Source organism: Uranotaenia lowii, chromosome 2 (genome assembly GCF_029784155.1).
Source record: "Uranotaenia lowii strain MFRU-FL chromosome 2, ASM2978415v1, whole genome shotgun sequence".
In the NCBI taxonomy this organism is placed as follows: Eukaryota; Metazoa; Arthropoda; class Insecta; order Diptera; family Culicidae; genus Uranotaenia; species Uranotaenia lowii.
Genome location: NC_073692.1, coordinates 322,529,551 through 322,542,000, shown reverse-complemented (window position 1 = coordinate 322,542,000; position 12,450 = coordinate 322,529,551). Strand labels below are relative to the sequence as shown.

The 12,450-nt window shown below is 38.6% G+C and overlaps 1 protein-coding gene across 8 annotated transcripts in view; it reads right to left on the bottom strand.

The window, feature by feature from the left end:
* The window catches only part of LOC129743869 (protein Fe65 homolog), a 383,733-nt gene that overhangs the window by 54,070 nt on the left and 317,213 nt on the right, over positions 1–12,450 (bottom strand). For all 8 annotated transcript variants that reach the window (XM_055736090.1, XM_055736092.1, XM_055736091.1 and 5 more), the window contains 4 exons: positions 7,063–7,399; positions 6,797–6,986; positions 6,578–6,705; positions 5,886–5,984 (listed from right to left, as the gene is read on the bottom strand). In XM_055736090.1, the coding sequence (XP_055592065.1) occupies positions 5,886–5,984; positions 6,578–6,705; positions 6,797–6,986; positions 7,063–7,399 (754 nt within the window). The remainder of the gene's footprint in view (positions 1–5,885; positions 5,985–6,577; positions 6,706–6,796; positions 6,987–7,062; positions 7,400–12,450) is intronic.

Sequence of the window (12,450 nt, the reverse complement as noted above, 5' to 3'; positions counted from 1 at the left end):
ACCCCAGTGAAAACCTAGGTCAACACTCTGGATAAATAAATACGCTATATGTTTCATACATTATAGGTATTTAACACTTTACCCGTACATACTGAAAGAATGCAAGAGAGCAGTAGTTTTTGCTCTCAACAAATGCAAAAAGTTTCCAGCGGCAATGTTTGCTATTTCCTACTATTGGACAGTTCTTTCAAATACACCACCTGATTTCAGTAATCTGGTTGCACTGCTGATCGCAGAGTGAACAACAAGCTATTTCTTCACTTGAAGCTGAGCGAGAGAACCAATTGAGCGAAATGGCTTCAGATTCTGTAAACATGGCAAACTTTTCATTATATCCGATTTAAACCGACTTCGAGTAACCATTTTTACGACCTTTAACTTTTTTTGGTAGGTAATGCGAATTTCAGTTACGTTGTTCGCGCGTCTTGGGATCTCATTTGCTGGGCAACCTTTGCCTGACGCAGTTCTTTTCGTGCCAGTGCACAGTGGTCAAAAATGCGAAAAACGTGATCGTTACTTATAACTTTTTTAGGTCACATTTTAGCTTATTGGTGTCTTCTGAGAAGTTTGTCAGTAGAATCAGCTCTTTAATAAAAAAAAATTATTTTCTGATTAATCCCCCTACAAGTGAGATAAAATTTCTAACTTCTCTGTTATACGTTTTGGCTCTTTGATGTCTTCGACAAAATTATTTAAAATCAAATTTTCCACAATTTTGTTTCATATGTTAAGTTTCTTAAATAGTTATTCTCAGAGATATCGGCCAAATAAGAAAATTAACCCCTAAAAATTAGTTTACTAATAATAACTTTTTTCAGTTAATTTTAAGATTAATAATATGTTCCACAAAGTTGTTTGTCTTACTAAAATACACCACTTTGTTGAACATTTTAAGTTTGTAAAATGTGATACTGCAGAGCTATGTTAAAAAGATTACCGAAAATAGGGCTTTTTATTAGTATAGAGTATAGAGTAGATTTTATTAGTATAGAGCTTTTCCACGCCTTATTTTACAAACACCGGGTAACATCGGGCAGCCTGCTTTAGATGCAAAATAAAGTCAAAGATTTCGTCTACAAGATGCAGGTACAACCGTCTGTATACACTTGTATCCAAGCGAGATACATCAATTTTACTAAAAAGTAAAATTGATGTATCTTGCTTGGATACAAGTGTATACAGACGATTGTACCTGCATCTTGTAGACGAAATTTTACTAATAAGTAAAATTGATGTATCTTGCTTGGATACAAGTGTATACAGACGATTGTACCTGCATCTTGTAGACGAAATCTTTGACTTTATTTTGCATCTAAAGCGGGCTGCCCGATGTTGTCCGGTGTTTGTAAAATAAGGCGTGGAAAAGCTCTATTTTCGGTAATCATTTTAACATAGCTCTGCAGTATCACATTTTACAAACTTAAAATGTTCAACAAAGTGGTGTATTTTAGTAAGACAAACAACTTTGTGGAACACATTATTAATCTTAAAATTAACTGAAAAAAGTTATTATTAATAAACTGATTTTTAGAGGTTAAGTTTCTTATTTGGCCGATATCTCTGAGAATAATTATTTTAGAAACTTAACATATGAAACAAAGTTGTGGAAAATTTGATTTTAAATAAGTTTGTCGAAGACATTAAAGAGCTAAAACCTATAACAGAAAAGTTAGAAATTTTATCTCACTTCTAGGGGGATTAATCATAAAAATAATAATTTTTTATAATAGAGCTGATTTTACTGACAGACTTCTCAGAAGACACCAATAAGCTAAAATGTGATCTAAAAAAGTTATAAGTAACAATCACGTTTTTCGCATTTTTGACCACTGTGCACTGGCGCTTCAAAAAGTTCTAACACAAGGTCAAGCTTATCAGCTAAGCATATTTCCTGGACTTCTTGAATACACAGGAATCGGCAGAACATGTAATCTTACCGGGGAAATGTCGTTTATGTCTCTTTAATCGTGGCTACGGGGATAGGACAAGACCTTTTTCGCAGCAGATTCTTCGAGAAATAAGGACGCTGTTGGGCAAAAATCTCGGGTTAGGGCAACTTATCGGTGCCTAGCAAAGCGAAGCTCCAAAGACAAGCAATGCTAACTATAACAGGCGCCATGCGAAGCACTTCGGTGCACTACTAAATATTCTGCTTACACATCAATTCATTGAATTAGAGGTAGAAGGTAGTGTCTTGAGACCCTCCAAACACGAAACTCTCGATTAGAAGGTATTACAGGCCACCTAAAAAACCTTGTAGAAATTTAAAATACTTCAGAAAATTTAAAGCACTTCAGCCTGTTTTAAAAGAAAAAACAGGTACACAAGTATCTAAATGTTCTCTGACCTGACAGCTAGTCACATGTTACTCCAAACGTGTAGAAGCGTGTATTGATGCACAATAAAAACTGGCCATAAAGAAGAGAGCACTTTTTATTCTGAGTTCCAGACCACTGCGGTATCCCAGGGAACAGCTTCACTATTTTTTTCCAGATTTGCTACTAGGGTAAGTGAGCCCTATTTTGACATGGTCCTTTTCTTGGCATGCCAACATGTCTTTTCATGTTTTTCAGGTCCAAATTGAGCTTAAAAAATTTTGAATATATTTTCATTGCGAAGAGAATAATTTGTTTTAAATCTGTGCATACCGAATTTTTTGATTGTTTGTACTTTAATAAAGAAGTTATTTTTTTTTAACTGCATTCGAGGAAATTATTTTGGAAATCACCGTATGAAAATCAGATGAACTCACCTTTCAAGTGCAACTGTTAAATTCACATGCGCTTTCAAACGCGGACATTCATTTGAAAAATTTGCAATAAATACTCATGTTTACAGTTAAACTCGGCAAAAAATCAAAAAATACTAGAAAGACTAAAGAGTGAATATTTATTTAGGATTTGAATAAAAATTTAAAACTAATTTTGTTCCTTTTCTTGGCATGCAACTTCAATCGAAACACACCACCAGTGTTGGAAGCTGGAAAAAATACCTGTTCATTAAAGAGGTATTTTTGGGCTGATGTTTTCCCTAAAACTTCATTTAGAACTACGCACAAATGTTTTCATACTAATTGGGATGTATGATAAGACCGTTGCTATTAACTTAAGCTTCGAAATAAGTTTGAGAACATTAGTGATTTGACTAACTAAAAGTCATATCCAAGCATTTTAAATGCAAAAATCGCTATTTGGGAACCATGAATCGAACGTACATTGGTATGCGTGCAAACAGCATTTGCATTGCAGTCTGCCGAGCAAAAGCCACTTGGTCTTCTACAGAACACAGTGGTTTGAAATATTGAAAAAACTAAGTTAAATTAAGCATCTCACAAGACTTAAGATGTTGTTCTTATCTAAAAATTGTTAGATCGATGGCAATTTATGACTTTAGTATATAAAATACATAATTAATTGAGTTTTGGAATCGTTTTCTATTGCTTGGGAACCATATACCTACTCAGATTTAACTTTTTGGAATTTTGTTCTAATTTTTTTCATGGAAACAGAAGTTGGAAGTTCAGGAAAATATCGTTTGCTTTCCAATCATTCCTTAAAATATTTGATGTGAGTCGAATAAAAAAAAACTGTTTTAGCAAGGTTAACATTCTAACATCTATTTGCCGTGTCAAACCACTGCGCAACACCCCGGGCATTCGAATGGCTCTTGCTAGATGCTTATAATCTCAGCTAACAAATTCAAAAGGGCAAAATTTTTAAATACCATTCAAGGAATTTTTCAATTTCTCACTTTATGAAGCCAAACTCCACAATATGAAGACAGTTGTTTGGTAGTGAAAATAATCCTATGTGTCTCAATCGCATTGCAGAATTTCTGGACTTCCGACTTTTTGAAATGAAAGCTTATTTTGTGCTTCCCTTTCAACCAAATTTCATCAATGTTTTCAAAAGCCTTTTTGTTGTATGAGTGGCGCCCGGTGTTCCATCGTCGCATAGAACTTTACGCTCAGCTGACGTCATTCTGTCAGTGGCCTTATATTCAGAATAGCCAACGATTCTGTTAACTGTCAATTGAGCATTGTTGGTAAAGATCTATTCTAGAGTTTGTTTTGATTACGTCGTATAAACCACTTGAATTGTTTCGAGAAAATCGCTGTTGAAGTTTTGTTACACATTTTTAATTCTTATATTTTAAATATCGCTCTTAACAGTCTGGAAATTTGGTATACGATAATAAAAAAGCTGAGCAATACGTGAATGTGTTCGATAGAGGCATAAATTTAGTTTTTCTAGAATATATGCACTTACAACCTTTTGCATAAAGTATTTGGCGCAAACGTCATTTTGCAGATCGATAAAAATAATTTAAAACTTCGCTTATTCTTGCTAACCTGTTTCAAAAATTATAAATCTATCATGATATAACCCGTCTGCAGAGTGACTATGAGATTTACATATATTTTTAGTATGGCTATTCGCCAAGCACCTCAAAATAGAGCGAAAAAGGAAAAGGATTTACTTTTGATCTTGCAAATGCTTCGCTAATTCTTGCTAACCTGCTTTATTAATTTAAAATCTATCATGATATGCCCCTATGACGAGTGGCTCAATAATTAATTGATATGAGATTTTGATTTTTTTTAGTATGGCTATTTGCCAAGCACCTCAAAATAGAGTGTCAAAGAAAAAGGACTTACTTTTGAACCCCTTCTGGTGCGTTGAGCTCCGGGTGATAGGCACGCTACAGAATTTTCGGCTTTTCCGAATGGCAAGTCTCTATTTCTGCTTTAGTAAAGCAATCTCCTCTCAGCCGCTGCAGCCTAGCATGGTGCTGTAAGGGACTTTTGCATCAGGAAAATACATTTAACTGGTCATGATGATCACTACTTGTGACTCCGGCAACCGTTGAGTGTGGAAACTTATCCATTGCCACTGTGATGGAAAAATTAGAATCGATAAATTTATCCAGCTAAAAAAGTATCACTTATTTAACTTACCTAGCAATAAATTGAATACACCATTCATACTGAGTTACTTAAACTACTCTTCCAAACGATTTTCTTTCAAATTTTAAATCTTTTGGACACTTTCCGAAGCATTTTCTGAGAAAATGCATAACGTCGCAAAACAAACCAGCCAAAAAATTATTTTGCGACCTTTGTTTTGCACGCCAATCCAGTGCAGTGCAAAAAGTCGCAAAAACCAAATTACACTCGAAAATGAAAAAGTCACCATGCGTCCTAAATTCAAATCATATTGTGAAATTTATACATAGATCAAATGAAACCAATTTTTTACGTATTATAGATTACATGTTTATCAGTCGTTTGCATTCAATAACTCAATTTTGTTTATATTGGTTCATACGACTAAATCAAAACAAACTCTAGTATTGCACTTTGCTGGTGGTCAAGAATCGGATAATCGAAACGGCAAACAATTGGTACGGCTGCCAAGTAATTGGAGCACCGCAGTGAGTACTTTGAATGTATTTTGCTCACATTAATGAAAGTTCCATAGAGAAAACATATTTTTGTTGAACTCTAAACAAGTTAGCAAGTAAATTCTTCAAAGGATGTTATATGGTGCACTCAACAGGAAGGTAGGAATGTCGAAAAAAAGGGTAAACCATGCCTTAGGTGCCAAGGTCGGGTACATTTACCCTAAACGATTCTTGTGAAATACTCTAGAATACAAAATGCTCAATATCATGGTAACCCTGGCCACAACCACACAAATTGCTGCTAGCGAGATTTACACGAAAGTGTAAAGCGTCTAAGGAGCAATGATTGGACATGAGACGGGAAAATGTTTGAATAAAATCCCGACTCAGGTCCAATCTTTACATTAATTTGTTTATGTTAATTTTTTAAATGTTAACAATATTCAGGAAAAAACTTTCTTCGAACATAAAAACAAACTTACCGGAGCGTGTTGGCAATCGTCCTGGCGGCTGTATCACATCGAAACACGTGACACATGTGGATCCGGGTAAGCCGATCACGTGCCACGTACGCAAAATCTCTGCAATCATAAATGGAAATGTGGACGTTAGAATGCAAGTTGCTTTAAGATAGCTACTCAAAACAGGTTTATTCACCTTTCTCTGGGATGTGTTAGGAATAATTCGGCACGATAGGGATATTGATTTTAGAAAAGTTTGTTTGTTTGATTGAGAAACGTTAACAAGTTTGTGTGCATCAGTAATAAGGGGAGCAGCAGAGAAAAGATAAAATAAAAAGATCAAATTTTTAAAGTATAAAGATGTAACAGATGGTGATGAATTATTGAAAATAACGATATTAAGCCTTTTTCATTGAATCAGGGAAAACGCAAGAATACATCCCAGATTTTATCAATTTAGAATGAGAAGTTATTAAGTAATGTCGAATGAAATATTTAAACCTATCGATTATCAAGCGATTTGAGGCTACTAATAGAAAATAACAATTTTTGAAAAAGTAACATAATTGTTGTCAAGCTAGGACAATCAAAGAGAAACAGTTCTTTTAATTTTTTTTTAACAATCTGAATAAAATCGAAAAATAATTGATAAAAATAACAAATGATTTCATTGTGCCTCTCTAAAAATATCAAATTTTAAAACGACGACCTACCTTCCATTATCCCTCCCGACTCCCCACACACGTATCGTATGGATGGGCTGTGAGTTGAGTATTGTCAGCGATTCCGGATCGATCAGCTTCAGCGCACCTTCGTCCAAATCCATAAACAGATCCTTTCCCTTTAATAAACAAATTAAATTAAATTAAAACACACATCAAAAAACGATTCCCGAAAGAAAACAGGATACGGCATAAGCTCCGGATACTCACATCACCCCATCGTCCAACGACGTCCAGCATTTCGTTCCGGCCCAGCGAAAGATCCACAATACACTTGTTGACGGCCTTGGAGGACCGTTCCGGCGTCAGATCTTCCTCGGCAATCTCGACCCAACCGAGCGACCGAACGGCGAATCTGATCGGCCGATCCGTATCCGATTTGAGCGGAAAGCTTCGTCGTCTGCGAGTAATTAGAGAAGAGACATTCGCATTTAGTAACACCCAGCATTCTCCCCCCTCAACACATAAGCACTTACTTCAGGGCCATCTCCTCCCTTCGGCGCCGATCGTCTTCCTGATCCAGCGCTGAGCTGGTACTGCTGCGGGTAACGGACGAGGTCATGCTTTCGTGCATCCGTCCGCTACTGGACGGTGATGATGATGATTCGAGTTCCGGTTTTGGCGTTCCGTACAGATTGGCCAGTGTCTGCGAGAACATCGAGTTTTGGACGTACCGGGCCGTGGGAACTGCCGCGTTCGGGGTCTTCGGAGCGCCCGTCGGTTCCTTCGTCGGTAGTTCCTCCTTGGGCCATACCGGTGGCTCCCGCTGGATGGTTCCCGATTTTATGTGCCAGTAGTATGGACCACTGTTATCTGAATGATAAAATAAAATGCGTTAAGTTTAAATATTAAGTGAGCTCTATAGTTTAAATTACGAGGTTCAAAGAAACCTAATGGTTTCGGAAACAAAACTACGAAAATTTACATAGTTTCTTGGACTACCAGAAAGCACTATACGAAAGAAGACAGGGCTAAAATGTATGAAACTTGATTTTCTGTCGTGAAAGGATGTACAATGCATATTATGCACCAAACGGTTCGAAAAAAATGGTTGAGACTCAAAAACAGTTACCGTGGGAGAAAAAGTCATGGAGTTCATAACAATTTTCTTCCACGGTAGATTTGTTTGGTCCCATAGCGACTGTTTTTTTTGTCTCATCTTGATCTTGCGAACCGTTCATTACACATCCATGTACACGTGAAAACCAAGTTTCATACATTTTTACCCAGTCTTTTTCGTCCGCTAGCTGAACATTTTTGCCACTCTTTTCCTTGAAATATTTCAACTTCGTCAGTTCCCCAGTTCACATCCATATGCAAAAGATAACCATATTGTCCATTCCCCTTTGAACTCATTTGGTCATAAAGTCAGGACCACAGTCCGATCCCAAGGTTGAAGCTTAAAAGTAAAGGCACCATCATCTACGGCGTAATGGATGATAGGGCATGCCAAATTGCTGGTTAGGATAACTTCACATACGAAAAGTATCTGTGTAGAGTAGTTTACCACGACTGAAGTTGAGTGGATAATACATGACCTTCTTTGCAGAGGACGTCGAAAGGAAATGGTTATTTCCTACACAGAGTTTGTCTTTGTATAAGTATGGCTTTTAATGCCCGTTTGGTCACTTGTTTGTTTATTTGTTTATTTGAGTAAAATCAACGTAGATCCTTATGATAACTTTGATGATAGTAATTACAATTTAAGACAAAATTCAGCACATGTCTATACAGTTTTTGAAACACTTAAAAAAATTTCTCCGGAACACATTCTTCGAAGCATCGAAGTCGAAATGCTCAGAAAAGCGATTGAACGTTTACAATATGTAGATAATGGTACTGTTCGCTCCATAATTGTTAAGCCAAATGGTTACATAGAGCTGCAAATGCTGGTTTCTCAATCCTCTCGCGACGCCCTACGGGCTATTGTGTGGGCGCCTTCAAACTCCAGCCGTGTATCGAGAATAACGCCCAGATGGTTGATGTGGTCCACCCGAGAAATGATTCCGTCTCAGAGAGCGTACTCCGCATTCTGAGACGGTCGCTTACGAGAAAATGATACGACCGAGCGTTTACTGCGATTCAAGATACACCACGAAAATGATCGGTCCTAAATGGCTGCCTTGAGGTACACCAGAGGGGCAAGGAATGATTTGAAAAGGAGTCACCAATACGAACGGATAACTTTCGACCTGTTAATTAACTACGGGACCAGTGCATAAGAGATCCTCAGAAACCTAAACGTTTGAGCTTTGCGATATCGTAGTTCATCTTGTTCAATGCAGCAGAAAGATCAGTATATATGGTGTCAGTTTGTGTTTTCATAGCAAAGCTGTCTTGCTAAATATGAATGTGAAGGTGAGTAAGTTAGTAGTCGTGGATCGTTTAGGCTTCATGTCATTTCAAACAATTTAGCTATCGCACATACAGGGTTTGTCCGGAAAATAATAGGACTGATTGTTTTCCGCCGCGACTGTACATCGGCGCGTGCGCGCGTCGACTGGATTAGGTAGAGGGCGTTCCTAGCTAACGAACGAGTGGCTGTTCGGTTGTCTACTAGCAACGGGAGAATCAGGAGAGCCATTTTCGCGCGACGTATTTCTGTGAGTGGTGCAAGCCGAAAATGCAGCGTTCGTAAGATCAGAGGTACGCGAAATTCTGTGTGAAACACGGTAAATCAGCAACAGAGACGTTTGAAATGATCAAACAGGCTAATCAAGATGCTGCTCTAGCGAGAAGTGGTGTGTTTTGCTGGCATCAAGCCATCTTGGAGGGCCGGGAAGAGGTCTGCGATGAAGACTGTGCTGGAAGACCTTCGACACATTGTCACATTGTTTGTCGAAGTCGAAGGTCTTCCAGCACGGTCTTCAACGCAGACCTCTTCCCGGCCCTCAAAAATGGCTTGATGCCAGCGAAACACACCACTTCTTGCTAAAGCAGCATCTTGGTAAGCCTGCTTGATCATTCACAATTCCGGACAAACCCTGTAGAGCTGAAATTCCGCGGTAGTTGATAATAACTCACCCCTCTTGTGAACAGGAGCTATATGAGCTTTCTTCCGGACTGCTCTTGAAATTCTGTTGTAGCCGAATAATATAATTCTGCTAGGAACGCTTACTGGCTTTCTTATAGGCAGAATTCAATTTGCGATATTTGTCCTTATATAGTGTAGGGGAAGTGTGCTTGTTGTAATTTGCCGTCTTACGTCGCCGTAGACTTTTAGTAACCCAGGGGGTCCGTAGATTGGTAGCCGTGTTGCGTTTCAGCACATGGTGGTCGATGATATAAGTCAGGATGTTTGCAAACGTCTTGGCAGCTGCTATGGGATTAGAGAAATCGAGTTCAGCCGCCCTTTCAATGGGTTGAAGGACGAGAGTTTTAGCTTTTAAGTCAACGTTTTTAAAATCGTGATAGAAAGATGCGGTTTTCTCTTCTGAGGCATGTATTTTAGTGACATCTAGTGGAATCATTGGGACTGAATGATGCTGGACGGTTTTAACAATAAAAATGGGAGCTGATTCAATCGTCTGATTCGTAGCTCTTCGTTCACAAAGCAAAGATCCAACATACGGCCGTTTTCATTTTCAATTTTGTTGATCTGTCGAAATGATGCGGTACTCAAGGAGTCTAGAAAAATGTTGGAAGATGCCGAAAATGAAGTACGAGTTGGATACTGAAATTAAAAGCCTTTTTGGGGAGGAGCACCTTTTCAAACCAGGCAGATTGAAGTCGCCGATGATGAGTTTGTCGTCTTCCGGAGAGCAAAACTAGCCTGTTTAGAAAGCCAGAGCGAAAAAGATTCAGCTTAAACCAGGTCTCCAGAACGGTCGGGGACTCGTAGGGGAAAAGTTCATATAACGCCCCATGTGGCTTATAGGCGCCACTCTTGTTTTGAAGAATCTGAAACATTTTAAGCCGGCAAAATATTACCAATTTGTTTTAAATGCTGTGATTGGTCATGGCAAGTATGAATTTTTCCTTCAAATGCCCCTGTGTCGTGATAATTTCACAATTTAGGTTTTTCATTTCGATCTAAATTTTAAAACACTTTCAATAAGGTGTCACCAAGCAGAGAAAAACGAATAAGACGATATTTTCTGACACATCGATAGAGGAGAATCTAAACTATGATTTTATGCTAAAAAATCATACTGAACTCGTTAAGGTATACTTTTTATGGGTATGTTCTATCACGGCCCATGCGCTCGTTATAACGCGCCAATCTTATAGAGAATCTGTTTTCGTGTGGTGGTGCACCGGGGCACTACCGGTAGTGCACTTTTTGCTGTTTTCATGCTCGTTTTCAGGATGAGTAGTCCACTGGTAGTGCACCATAAAGTGGACGGTGGAACACTCTGAAAATATTCGGTGTTGCTTGCGCTCTCACCAATACTATCATGAATTTTGACAGCGCATGCTTCCCGATGTAAACAAATATCAGCTGGTTGGTTTATTTCTATATATAGAAATAAAACAAACAGCTGATATTTGTTTACATCGGGAAGCATACCGTATACCGTATAATTTTCGAGCTGTTTTTTTTTCTCTTTATTATCCCGAAGAACGGAAACTTGTTCCGGATTCAATACCAGTGCCGTTTCCAACAGAGGCGGAGAATTTCACCTGGATGGCACGTTCCAAAGCAAACAACGCTTCCAAGAAGAAATTTGCCCAGAAGGCTTTCTGCAATCAGTTCCAGGCGATGCCGAAAAAGAGCAGCAAATCCGAGTGCAAAAAGGCCAACCCAAAGATCTGGTGGAATCGCCCAAATCGAAAAGTTTTCTTGTTCGGGAGGGTCCTATAAGTTGGTCTCCACAGCAAGAAGCGTTCAGCTGCATCGAAGCTACTCTGCTTCGAGCTGTGCCTTAAGGTGACGATGCTCGGTTGCGCCAAGTCCCGGATTCCCACCCGTTGCCCTTCAAAACGGTAGTTCGAGACTACACCCGCATTGGGAGCTTGAATTTCGTTAGTTTCGGTCTGTTAGCAAAATTTTCTCCCCCGACTTCCGCGATCTGAGTTCGCCAATTTGACTTCCAAGAATTTTTTCTTTTGTCATCTGAAAACGGAAATAGGTACTCGAGGTATTTGCGAGGAATAAACGTTCAAAATACCGGAACCTTCAATCTGGGGTAATTGCAGTCTAGCAGCAGCAAACATAGACCGCCCAGAATCAGCCGGTATTGCAGTTATCATCAGAGCCAAAGGCGAATCTACCAAGCAAAATAAATCTGAAATCTTCACAATTCAACATAATATGTATATAAATTCATGCTAGAATTTTCATATTACTCAAAAGATAATGATCAACAAAAGTAAATTTCATTTCAATTTTCGAAGTCAAACGAAATCAAATACCAGCTGTAATGGATTTTTGACAGCTTGATGGTGCCGATTTCACGTACACCAACAAAGGTGGGTGCAAAACTCGATTCATGCTCGTTTTCAGCGTGGATGGTGCAACACTTTCGGGTGGTGAAGACAAATACGGTATTAAATTTTTATTAGTCCATTTTGATTTTCTTTACAGTCAAAGTATCTGTAAGTATTGGTGTGTTTTTGGTCTTCGGCTGCTTTCGGGTGGGTTCAGTTGCTAGGCGCGTATTGAATACACAGCGGCGCGTATTTGCAACACAGTTTTGTTCTGCGGCTTTGAATATGGTTTTTAAAAATCAAGTTTTTGAAGCATTGTTGATTCTTTTAACACGTTCGTCACCACGCTCATTTTGGTAGTTTTACTAGCCGGGCCCAAAGAAATTCTTGGAGAGTCAAAATAAAGATGGAGACTCCCAGCTTTGCAACGTGTGGCTAAACTGAGCAGCTAACAAGAGTAAAGGCAGAAACACAATACAGCGTCGGTCGTCGCG